The sequence below is a fragment of the Tiliqua scincoides genome, chromosome 15 (genome assembly GCF_035046505.1).
Source record: "Tiliqua scincoides isolate rTilSci1 chromosome 15, rTilSci1.hap2, whole genome shotgun sequence".
NCBI classification, from domain to species: Eukaryota; Metazoa; Chordata; class Lepidosauria; order Squamata; family Scincidae; genus Tiliqua; species Tiliqua scincoides.
In genome coordinates, this window is record NC_089835.1 from 6,724,614 (window position 1) to 6,736,627 (window position 12,014).

General features: G+C 51.4%; 1 protein-coding gene across 1 annotated transcript; it reads right to left on the bottom strand.

The window, feature by feature from the left end:
• Nucleotides 1–8,636: 8,636 nt before the first annotated feature.
• Nucleotides 8,637–11,534, bottom strand: LOC136635068 (chorion class B protein M2410-like). Its single transcript, XM_066610166.1, has 3 exons — nt 11,505–11,534; nt 9,927–9,941; nt 8,637–9,155 (listed from the first exon to the last, which is right to left on the bottom strand). Exons 1-3 carry the CDS (start codon nt 11,532–11,534, stop codon nt 8,637–8,639), a joined length of 564 nt encoding a protein of 187 aa, XP_066466263.1.
• Nucleotides 11,535–12,014: the final 480 nt, after the last annotated feature.

Genomic DNA, 12,014 nt, shown 5'->3' on the forward strand with positions numbered 1-12,014 from the left:
CTCCCCTGGGAGAGAGAGTGAGATGGAAATCAGTGCCTTCAGCAGCCACCTTCCTCCCAGCCTGCCAACCTCGCAGGGTGGGTGTGAAGGTGGAATGAGGGAGGGGGTCTGCTCCCCTGGGAGGAAGAGTGAGATGGAAATCAGTGCCTTCAGCAGCCACCTTCCTCTCAGCCTGCCAACCTCGCAGGGTGGGTGTGAAGGTAGAATGAGGGAGGGGGTCTGCTTCCCTGGGAGGGAGAGTGAGATGGAAATCAGTGCCTTCAGCAGCCAAAGTTTGCAAAGTTTTGGAGCTCTTCTGGATTGTCAACTGTTTCCTTGACTTGGGCTGCAATCCGAAACACACTTTCCTGAGAGTAAGCCCCTGTTGAACAAAATAGGACTTACTTATGAGTACACCTGGTTAGGATTCTGCCCTTTCTCTTTCAACACCAGGACCCTCAAAATCCAGACGCTGAGATGGATGCTACAAAACTGAGGATCGAAATGCATCTTTCTAATGAAATCTTGGTGTCTTGTGACAGGTTCTTGCTTAGCGTTGAAAGGGTCCTGACTTCGAAATACAGATGATGAATGGTGTTGGAGATGCCCCACCCCTCCCAAGCATCCAAGGGTTTGGGTTGCCAACCAACCCCGGTCCTTAAGGGATTCCCCTCTGTACCCCTGGGACTCGGACCACCACTGGGCAATAAAGATGGATTCAAACATCTTCAAATGTGCTGTGAGTCTGCTTTGGGTGAATGGGGTGGGCAAATAAGGGTTCTGGGAGGGAGGTGGGATTTGCAGTGGGTCCCCCTGTCGCCCACCGTCCACCAGGGTGATCGATAAAAATGTGGGTGCATACTGTAGGAATTTTTTTTGACATCTGATGACCCCGGAGTCATCATTTTCCACCCCTGTGCGAAATTTTTCCTCCTTCACCCTCACCCTCTCCCATGTATCTCTGAGGGTGCTCTACAGTTTCCTTGGGTGTCCCGGACGTCTCCTGCATGCCCCACATGTCGTAAACGCCAGGGGTTTTGGGTGCTCAGAGTTCTTGGTTCTCAAACCCTAGAGCCCTCAAGGACACCTGTTCAGTAGAACTGCCACCACCCTGTTTGTGCCAGTGTCTCAGTCCAGGGGCACTGAGCCCCTCTAGGCTTAATCCTATTCCTCGCATGCACTGAGCACTTTCTTTAATTAAAGCCTCAGTCCTCAAGTTACTAGTCCTCAATGAGTATTTGGTAGCTTGCTGAACGGCTAGGCGGGATTCTGAACCTTTGTCCCCAACAGACAATGAGCCAACTTAGTAAAAGGATTTTTACTTTATTAAATGCATAGGGTTACATAAAATTTACAAAAGGCAGCAAATGCTAGAGGCATAAAACTTCTAGGAAACATCTCAGCATTAAAATAACAAAGCTGACTGGCTATCTCTATTACTCCCTAACTCTCACCTGGGTCAGCTTTCTTTGTAGACCTTTCAGCTCCAGGGTACCTAAGAGGCCACATGACCCTGGTGGATCAGGCTCTCCCTGCAGGATGTTGCACCCACCATCTTTTCCACCAAAAGACCCCAACACACCCCTTGGGCTTTGTTCTTATACTTCTCAGGCTAACAGGATGGAGGTGACTCTGTACTTATTTAAACTGCCCAATCAGAAGCTCTTGAAGACAGAATCTTCCTGAGGTGGGGCTGGATGCTATCCCCCTAGTTCTTCCCCTCCCCACTGGAGGTCCACAGCTGCATTCCATCCTTGATGGGCACCTTTCTGTCTGCAAAGGTACTACATTATTACCTCCCATTGAGTTGTAGATTCCATTGGCTGTTGTCACTCACATCCCTGCAGCTAAGAACTGCAAGTCAATTCTCTGTTACTGGTTTAGTTTGGTTCAGGTGCTGCATGCTACTAGGCCTAAACTGTGCATATTCATGACAGTCTCCCGTTTTCCTACGGCATGAATTGTGACTCTACAACTCTGGCCGGCCCTCCTTCCTGATATTCGTGCCCCGATACATCATGATCCATTAGCCCTCTTCCCACAGAGGCTGCAGCCCAGCGGGGAAACCGGATCGGTGGGTGAGCTTGACGCAGTGCAGGATGAACTCCGGTGGCGCAGGTGTACGAGTGGGGCAAGAGTCCAAAGGACATGTCGCTGTTTGCCGTAAGCCAAGTCAGCATTTCAGGGCCAGGGCGCCTGATCCTGCCAGCGTCCTTAAACTGTCATCATCCAAGGTTCTAAACAGGGCATGCTGCGTTCTGGGTTTCCCTGATCAACTCCATGTTCTGGCGCATTGTGCTTCAGTTGACTACATTGCGTGAACAACTTGGGCAGTCCAACAACACTCTTGGGTCAGCTGATTTCTCAATCGGACAATCCCTGGCACGCCATTGGCACCCACAAGCAGCCAACGTGGTATAAAAGCCTCCACCAGGATTGCCCCCAAGGTTGTTCATCGCCTCCTTGTGTTTTCTGCTCCAGAGAGACCCAGGTAGGCCCACCTGGCGGGACCTTTTCCGGTCAGCAGAAATACTTGATCTCTATTGGGATATTTTATGCTGTCTGTCTGTCTGTCTGTCTGTCTGTCTGTCTGTCTGTCTGTCTGTCTTTAACCCATTTCTGCCCAGCCCAGAGGTGTCCACATTTGATCCCTGTTGTGTATATGCAACCATGGGCAGAAACGGCTTAAACCCCACAGTGTTTCTATGTGGATCACTTTAGGGATATTTTTATGAAGAGGCTGTCGGCATTCATTTCACAAATTGTGGCGTCCAATGTGAAGCGTGCCCCTATTTCTTGAAGTTTCTTAGTTTATAGGTGTCAATTGTAGCTTGGTGTTATTACCAAACGAATCTCTAGTCAGCTCCTTTAAGTTTTTTATGTATGAAAGTGCTCAATGTTTTTGTAACTGTATGCCAATAAAGGTACTGAAACTGAAAAACTGATATTTTATGCTGTCTGTCTGTCTGTCTGTCTGTCTGTCTGTCTGTCTGTCTGTCTGTCTGTCTGTCTGTCATAAACTAGAAAGATGCCCCACAGAGTGTGTTGTCTGTATTTTGTGTATCTGGGTGCTTAACAGAGAGAGAGAGAGAGAGAGAGAGAGAGAGAGAGAGAGAGAGATCTGGGAACACTTTGTGTGGAGCCCCTACTATGAGAGTGATCCCCTGAGATTCAGTGTTTTCCTGGGAAGGGGGTACTACCGAGATGGCTGACCTCTGCCTGGTCTGATGAACTGGGCAGTTGTAGCAGATACAGAGCACCAAACCTCCCCCCCCACCCATTCAGCTGCACGTCGAGAGAGGGGTCAGCGCTCCTGCTCTGGGTCAGGCTGCAGAGTCTGAGAGCCCCTCCTCTTCTGTGTCTGCCTGAAGACAGGACGCTTCTCTCCTGAAAGTGCTTTATTTATTTATGTCCCTTTTCAAAAGTCCTTCTGCTCTACTGACCTCAGCATTGAGAAGAATCCCATGGAAGCAAGTGTGGGGGGCGGGGGGACAGATGTAGAGTGCGGTAGAGTAAGAAAGACTAATTGGGGTCCCAGGGTAAGGACTTATCTTGGGCCTGATTTTTCAGAGGGTGCTACATACGGCTAGAATATATGGAGTCTGGTCCAACAAGAAGCTGACGGAACATACCAAGATCCGGGTCTACAGAACTTTCGTCCTGAGTACACTTCTGTACTGCAGCGAGTCATGGACTCTCCGCTCACAACAGGAGAGGAAACTGAACGCTTTCCACATGCGCTGCCTCCGACGCATCCTCAGCATCACCTGGCAGGACAAAGTTCCAAACAACACAGTCCTGGAACGAGCTGGAATCCCTAGCATGTATGCATTGCTGAAACAGAGACGCCTGCGTTGGCTCGGTCATGTTGTGAGAATGGATGATGGCCGGATCCCAAAGGATCTCCTCTATGGAGAACTCGTGCAAGGAAAGCGCCCTACAGGTAGACCACAGCTGCGATACAAGGACATCTGCAAGAGGGATCTGAAGGCCTTAGGGATGGACCTCAACAAGTGGGAAACCCTGGCCTCTGAGCGGCCCGCTTGGAGGCAGGCTGTGCAGCACGGCCTTTCCCAGTTTGAAGAGACACTTGGCCAACAGTCTGAGGCAAAGAAGGAAGGCCCACAGCCAGTGAGACAGACCAGGGACAGACTGCACTTGCTCCCGGTGTGGAAGGGATTGTCACTCCCGAATCGGCCTTTTCAGCCACACTAGACGCTGTTCCAGAACCACCTTTCAGAGCGCGATACCAGAGTCTTTCAAGACTGAAGGTTGCCAACAACTTCATGGAGGTCATTTCTTGGTTGCTCTTCCTCCCCTGTGCCCAGCCAGACCGGCTTCAGCAGGGACACCCATAAATTCTACTTCCTGCCAGGAGAGACCGGCGTCCTAGGAACCCTCTGCGACAGCCCCAAGGCGAAAAGGGGACATTCTGTCCCTGCTAAATCTAAGAGGGGCAGCGCTTCAAAAAGGGACTCTTGTCCAGTGAGCAGGGGGTTAAAACACCATTGGTCCAGTGGCATCACAAGGGCTTGTGTCACCTGCTGCGGAGGGCCAGCTCATGAGGAGGTCACCCCCATGATGGACCTCCTCTCATGCAGTGGGCAGGGCAGAGCCCTGGGGGGTGGGCATGAGGATGTACCACTGCCCTGCCCCCACTGTTCTTTTTTGGGGGGTGGGAGGCTATAACTTTTGATAGAATAAAGAGTGTGAGGAGGTTGGCACATCGCCAAGTAAGAGGAGAAGCTTTTGGCAGCCCACCTCGGGCATCAAATGGTCTCGGGCCACCCTGCCTGCAGGAAAATCATGTTTGAAAGGAAAATCGGGCAGGGATATCATGTTTCAAGATGCCTTTCAAAGGGGATTGGACAGGTGGATGGAGCCAAAGTTCATCCCAGGTGAGAAGCCAGGCTGGGTCAATGCATGACTTTAGAGGAGGTTATCCCTGAATGCCAAGTGCAAGGGAGGGGCACCAGGATGCAGCGATCTTGTGGGCTCCCTGGGGCATCTGGTGGGTCACTGTGGGATGCAAGAAGCTGGACTGGATGGGCCCTGGGCCTGATCAAGCAGGGCTCTTCTTATGTTCTGATGTTAATAATGTGCGCATAGACTGATACCCCTAAAGGTCATCCAAACAATCAATGCTGGGTCTTCCATTCCTCTTCTTAAAGAAGCCTGTTCAGGCAACTATTAAGTCCTCTTGTTTTAAATGGGACGGTGTTCATTCATATTTACATCAACAAATCAAAAAGTAAAATGAGTGTAAATCTTAGCACTTAAATCGGGTCTCTGGGGTGATGGCTCTGTGCAGTTTGTGAGTCTAGGAGCTCCATCTAGTGGCTGGATGAGGTTGCAACGCCCCACCCCGTGGAACACCAGCTGCTTAAAAGTGATTTATTCTGAGAAGTGAAAGATCCTGGCTATGGGGTGTAACGTGATGACATTTAAATAAAATTTGGGGGAACGTTTTGGGTTTTATTGCAAAGGGATCTTTACAAATATTTTAGTGCAAGGCATCTGCAAACGTGGCACGGAGATCCCCTCATCAGGGACTCGGGTAGCACACCCCTCACCCCTCCGCCCAAGCTGTGGCACCTTGGGGTGCCCACGGAAGCATCCCTGCTCAGCCGCCGCCCTTGGTCATGACCCTTGTGCACTTTTGTTCCAAGATGACAAGCTCCTTAGGGACGGTGAGCCATTTATTTTTTGCCTTTGCTCTGGCAAAGGCTCTTTGATCTCTCCTCATCCTGGAGAGGAGGGAAACAATTCCCTAGGAGGGACTCCTTCTCCAGGGGACGGGTCCGTATCCGAACTCACTCAGGATACTCCTCGGCGGGAGGGGGTTCGGGGGCTTCTTGTAGTGGGGGATTCAATTATTAGAAAAATAGAGAGGAGTGTTTGCGAAGGATGTGAAGACCGCATGGCGACTTGCCCGCCTGGTGCGAAGGTTGCGGACATCACTGCTCGTCTAGACTGGCTGGTAGACAGTGCTGGGGAGGAGGTAGCGGTTGTGGTGCATGTTGGTACCAACGAAGTGGGCAAGTGTAGCCGGGAGGTCCTGGAGGCCAAATTTAGGTAGGAAGCTGAAAGCCAGGACCTCAAAGGTAGCGTTCTCTGAAGTTCCACACGCAGGGCCAGCTAGGCAGGCGGAGATCAGGGGACTCAATAGGTGGATGAGACAATGGTGTAGGGAGGAGGGTTTTAGATTTGATAGGCACTGGGGAATGTTTTGGGACAAGCGGGGCCTGTAAAAGAGGGACGGGCTTCACTTGAACCAGAATGGAACCAGACTGCTGGCGCATAACATTAAAATGGTGGCAGAGCAGCTTTTAAACTGACCCCTGGGGGAAGGCCAACAGGAGCCGAGGGGCATCCGGTTTGGGACTCCTCATCCCTATGGGACGAGGATGGGGAGGTTAGAGAACAACAAGACAAAGGCAGAGTAGGAGAAGAAATTGGGAATGGTAGCGTGATGGGATGTGATAGATGGTTTGGCACAATGAGAGGATGCGGGGACAAAGGAGCAACATCCAGGGGCATTCCGTGTACAAATGCTTTTATGCGAATGCCCAAAGTCTCCAAGCAAAGATGGGAGAACAGGAATGTCTAGTGACAAGGGAAAACATTGACATAGTGGGCATAACGGAAACCTGGTGGAATGCGGACAATCACTGGGATATGGTAATCCCAGTCTATAAACTCTACAGGAGGAACAGGCAGGGGCATGTTGGAGGTGGGGTGGCCGTTTATGTTAAGAAAGGGATAGAATCCAGCAAAGTAGTGATTGAAGGCGGGTCCGACTCCACCGTAGAATCTCTGTGGGTTAAATTACCAGGCCTGAGGAGCGATGTAATACTGGGGGCGTGCTATCGTCCTCCAGACCAGAAATCGGATGGGGTCCTTGAAATGAGGAAACAGATCAGGGAGGTGACAAGGAGGGACAGGGTTGTAATCATGGGGGACTTCAATTATCCTCATGTAGACTGGGTCAATTTGTGATCTGGTCACGAAAAGGAGACCAGATTCCTTGACGTGCTAAATGACTGTGCCTTAGAGCAGCTAGTCATGGAGCCCACCAGAGAACAGGTGACTCTGAATTTATTATTGTGCGGTACTCAGGACCTGGTTAGAGATGTCAGTGTTACGGAGCCATTGGGGAACAGTGATCATGCTGCGATCCGTTTCGACATGCACGTCAGGGGAAGAATACTGGGCAAATCTCTCACAAAAACCCTTGACTTCCAACGGGCGGATTTCCCTCAAATGAGGAGGCTGGTTAGAAGGAGGTTGAAAGGGAGGGTAAAAAGAGTCCAATCTCTCCAGAGTGCATGGAGGCTGCTTAAAACAACAGTAATAGAGGCCCAGCAGAGGTGCATACCACAAAGAAAGAAGGGCTCCACTCAATCCAGGAGGTGCCCACATGGCTTACGAGTCAAGGTAGAGAGGCTGTAAAGGGCAAGGAAGCTTGAAGTCTTGCCCTAATGAAGAGAATAAAAAGGAACATAAACTGTGCCAAAAGAAATGGAAGAAGGTGATACGGCTGCCATGCCATCAAAAGCCATGGCAAATGTGCCATAGGGGAGGATTTGGAAGTAAGGAGCGACCCTACGCTGTCCCGCTGGGGCTGAATCCAGCCTGATAGATGGTGGTGTTAACTACAGCAGCGAATGGTGTAGGAGGGCAGAAGAGAGATAGGGAGAGGGGGTGTTGGTGTGCGGAAGGGCAGGGAGGTGGCGGTTCAGTCTTAGACGACTTCAGGGATGGTGGAGCAGGCATCCACCATATTCTAACCCCCTTCCTGGGCCAGAATACCCTACATGGGGCATCTCAGACTTGCACCACTGATGCAATTTGGTGTACCCCAATGGTTGGACTTGATCCCTTATCCCGAGGAGACCTCTGGCCCACTCAATTTCAGCACAAGGGCTGTGTGGCTCTGATGTACCAGGGCCGGATTGGACGGGGATGTTGGTTTCTTGCTTTAATTCCCTCTCTTCACCCGGATCAGGGGCTGCCCCCATGATTCCCTCAAAGTTGGGGGTGGGGGGGTCTAGAGGGTCAGAGACAACAGGCTTCCCTTTCTCCCTTGTGCCTTGAACCCCCAAGGCAATTTTGATGTCCACACGTGGAAACAACACCAGGAGACCAGATCTATGATGCTCAATCAGTTTTATTAGGAATGAAAATACAGACAGTGGAGAATTTCCAATAAGCAGGTTGAATTTGGACAGCGACAGTGTCAGTGATCCGCTTTCCCCATATTGAATATTTTCTATGAAAGTGGGTGGGGGGTGGGGCTAGTACACATTTAAATAACATTTACCCCCCCCCCCTCCATTAGAGAAAGCCCCACTGACACCGTTTCCCTATTCAGCTGCATTCACATTTAAGGGGCTGAGTTGATCCCTGCTCTAATCTTTGTCTTAACACTGCTGGAGGGGGCTCCAAGATGCCCCCATGAATGGATGAATCGACCATCAGAAGAAGGGAATAAAGGAAGTGGGGTGAATTCAGGTTGCAGACAGATGTAGCTGGGGCTGATTCTCAGGGATGCTGAGCGCCCCCTAACTTAACCCGGCTAGAGGGTGCTCAGAATAGCCAAACCCACCGTGGACCGTCCAATTGACCTTTTTCCTATGTAGCCAGTCCATCAGAATTTAGCAGGGGGACCAGCAGACGCTGCCTCTGCGGCCAGAACGGCGCACGAGCAGGCCGCCCCCAAGGTTACCGCCGTAGATAGCTCTGCCGTATCCGTAGCCACCGGAGAAGCCGGATCCGACGATCCCGGTGCCGCCAATGGCGCATGGAGTGTTGCCTCCCACGGTAGTGGGCTCACAGCTGGCAGAGAGGATGGCCCCTGGGATGGTCACCACGGAGGGAGGGGGCTGGATGACCACTTCAGATGGTGGGATCTGGTTGATGGGTTGAGGGATGACCCCGGACAGGGTGCCGAGGTTGCCGGAAGTTTCAACCTGGGCGCCGGAACCGTATCCGTACCCCAGACCTCCGTAGCCCAGACCGCCGTAGCCCCATCCGAGACCTCCGTATCCAAGACCCCCGTAGCCCCATCCGAGGCCTCTGCAGCCTGTCGATCCCAAGCCCACGATTGGGGTGGAATCGCAGGACGGGACGGTGCAGGCTGGTCCGCAGTTGGCCATGTCTGAGCGAGGGGGAGCCTGGAAGAGAAGAAGGAGGGACACAAGTTAGACACATGGTGTGCTCCAAGTGGGGGGGGTGATGCTTCCCCCCCCCCCGGCCATTCTTCCAACAAGACTGAGCCATATTAAGCAACCTCTGAGTGGTTGAGATTGCACCACCTGGAGGGCTTCATATGCAAGACCCACTGTCCAGAGTTTGGGCATAGTTGTGAGGGAGGCCATGTGCCACCATGACAAAAGCACTTAGCACCATTCTAAGCTCAGAGGGCCCAATGGGCTGGCATGTCAGTGGGCATCCTCACATCTCCTGGTCTGCAAACTGGGCTGCTCAGTGATTTGGCTCATCCGTTCTCAATCCACGTATCCTAAAGGACATGGGACCAGTCTGACTGCCATGTCTTCTTATGAGCTGTCGCTCAAAGGGAGTGATGGGCCTTCAGGTAGGGAACCCCAGCCCTTCCTCACTCAACAGCAGCCCCTCAGGTTTCAGCGGGAGGAGGAAGGCCCTCAGGACCAGTTCCATGGGGGCAGTTCAGAAAAACCCTCTCCGCACGGAAGAGAAGTTTACGAGATTCAGTTCCCAGCAGCTGCCTGGACTCCTGTACAGCATCAGGAGTCCCAAAGAGCTAGACCTGGTGTCGGGAATCCCCCACTGAGATTCTGCAGGATCGTCACCCAAAAGCCCATGATGGAGACTGGATCTAAGCCTGCATCGCTATGAGGTTCCTCTCCTTCTCGGTCACCTCCGATTTCTTTAGGTAGAAAAGGCCCTGGACAAGCCCCACTTACCTGTTCCTCTGAGGACTGAGAAGGCAAGAGAAGGTGAGAGGAGAAGCTGATGGGAGACTGTGGAGGGACGGGAGCTTTTTATACTGTGTCCGTGGCACCCTGGCTGCTTGAGACCCACCCCTTTCCCTCGTGATCTTAATTACCCACCCTCCAAATCTGCTGCTTTCATCGCATCCAAAATTACTTTAATAACACGGAGCAAAGAATTTCTGCTTTCATCAGCCCAGCAGAACAAAGACACTTGCTGGTGTTTGTCCTGTCCTCTCCCCCACCCCACTCTTGGCATTTCATGAAGAACTCCCATATTTTTTCCCACTGATGTGGGTGGAAGGCTTACGAGAGACATTGGATCTGAGTGAATATTCACAGGATGGAAGAGTTCTTTGGGGGAGGTCTCCGGGGTCTTGGTTTCCACCTGGGTGGTTTAGAGCAAGCCAAATATCATCTCATGTGGGGTCTTTCCATTTGGGAGGACAACTGAAGCCGTCCCCTCAGTCTGCAGTTCTGTCCACCTGCTTGCCTACACTCCTCCTTCTGTGACTAGGATTGGAAATGGAAGAGGGGCCAGAGAGGAGGGAGAAATGTGGGGAGGGGGGAGGAGAGTGCTGAGATGGAGCGTTGGAGTGGGGGGGCCAGGCTGGCACAGAACTGGTACTGGGGTCAGCATCTGGTATGGCACCACAAGAGGTCTTAGGCTGGCCCCAATCCATAGTTGATTTCAAGGCACAGTTCATGAGAAGGCTCCAAATTTTGTCTGGCTCACGTATGAAGCTTTGGCTTTTACTCGGTTCCATGGCATTTATTGCTATGCTCAAAGCACAGCACAGGGTTGGGGGAGACAGCACCTGGCATCTCATTTCAGGAGGTCTCAGGCTGGCTTTGATCCACAGTTGATTTCAGGTAGGTAGGTTGGCAACCTTCAGTCTTGAAAGACTATGGTATAAGCCTACAGCACCAGGTATTCCCAGGCGGTCTCCCATCCAAGTTCCTGGAAGGAAAAAGGCTATACCCACACAATGGGGACACACAGTTTCCCCATGAAATTTTGCATGCAGCCAGACAGGCCTAGGGAATTGAGCTGTAAAGTGGGAGGTGCCCCTGGGTGACTTGGAGCTGGCATTTGATTGGGGTAATTTATTACGAGCTCCACCGGCTCATTAAGCCAACTAGCTTTTTCAAAACGGGCACCGTTTCTTTAATGGCAGCCTTGAAAGAAGTGATTAGCTGAACGAATACAGTAGTTAGCAGAGAGATCACAAAGTCAGCAACGCTTAATGGGGAGGCACTCCAAGCACTTTGTGGCGGGGAACCTGGCCCTGATCCCAGCCACTTCCTGTTGGGCGTGGACGGTTCACATTCTCCGACAGAGGAATGCCTGCCAGCCTCTGAAACTGTTGACGAGCCCAGAATGAATGAACAAGCAGCGCGTGGGACCCAGGGGTGTATTCCCACATCGAACCCTGAGCACTCTTCAAGGCTAAATTACGACATTAGTAGGGCTTATCTCGCCGTGCAATTACTTGCCTAGGACGAAAACGGGTCTGCAGATCTTTCATAATTGTGCTGTTCAGCACATACGTGAAAGATGACTTGTGAGCATTTTCCCATGGCCAAAAGAGAGAGGAGCATTCCTTCTTTCTTGCAGATATATTAACCTTATAGGTATTAAAGCAGTATGTTTGTTTGGGAATGATAATGCTTGATACAGGTGGGTCCTGGTATTGGTGCATCATTGGCGCATGGTCTTGTTATTAAATCAGGGTTAGGAACTGGATAAGGAGGAGGACCCACTGTATGTTGGGGGGGGGGGTTCACACGCGGATAGCGATGGAAACTGGAAGGGGTCCCTAAGTGTTTTTGAATTTAAACCCTTGAGGAACTGAACTCTAATCCTCTCCTTCAACCAGCTTTCCAGAATCAGAGCCGAGTTTGCTTCGCAGAGCCGGAGATCAGAGACAAGCAATTAGCAGAAAAGTATAATACTTAACAAATAGCTCCGAAAATGAGTCGCGCTTAATGGAGAACGTCCCGGGCAAATTTTGTGGTGGGAAGACCTGCTTTGATGTTTGCCCATCCCCAGCTGGGTGT

Bases quoted from the DNA above. Each gene is read 5' to 3' on its own strand.
- LOC136635068 (XM_066610166.1), bottom strand. From the start codon at position 11,534: ATGGGAAAATGCTCACAAGTCATCTTTCAC.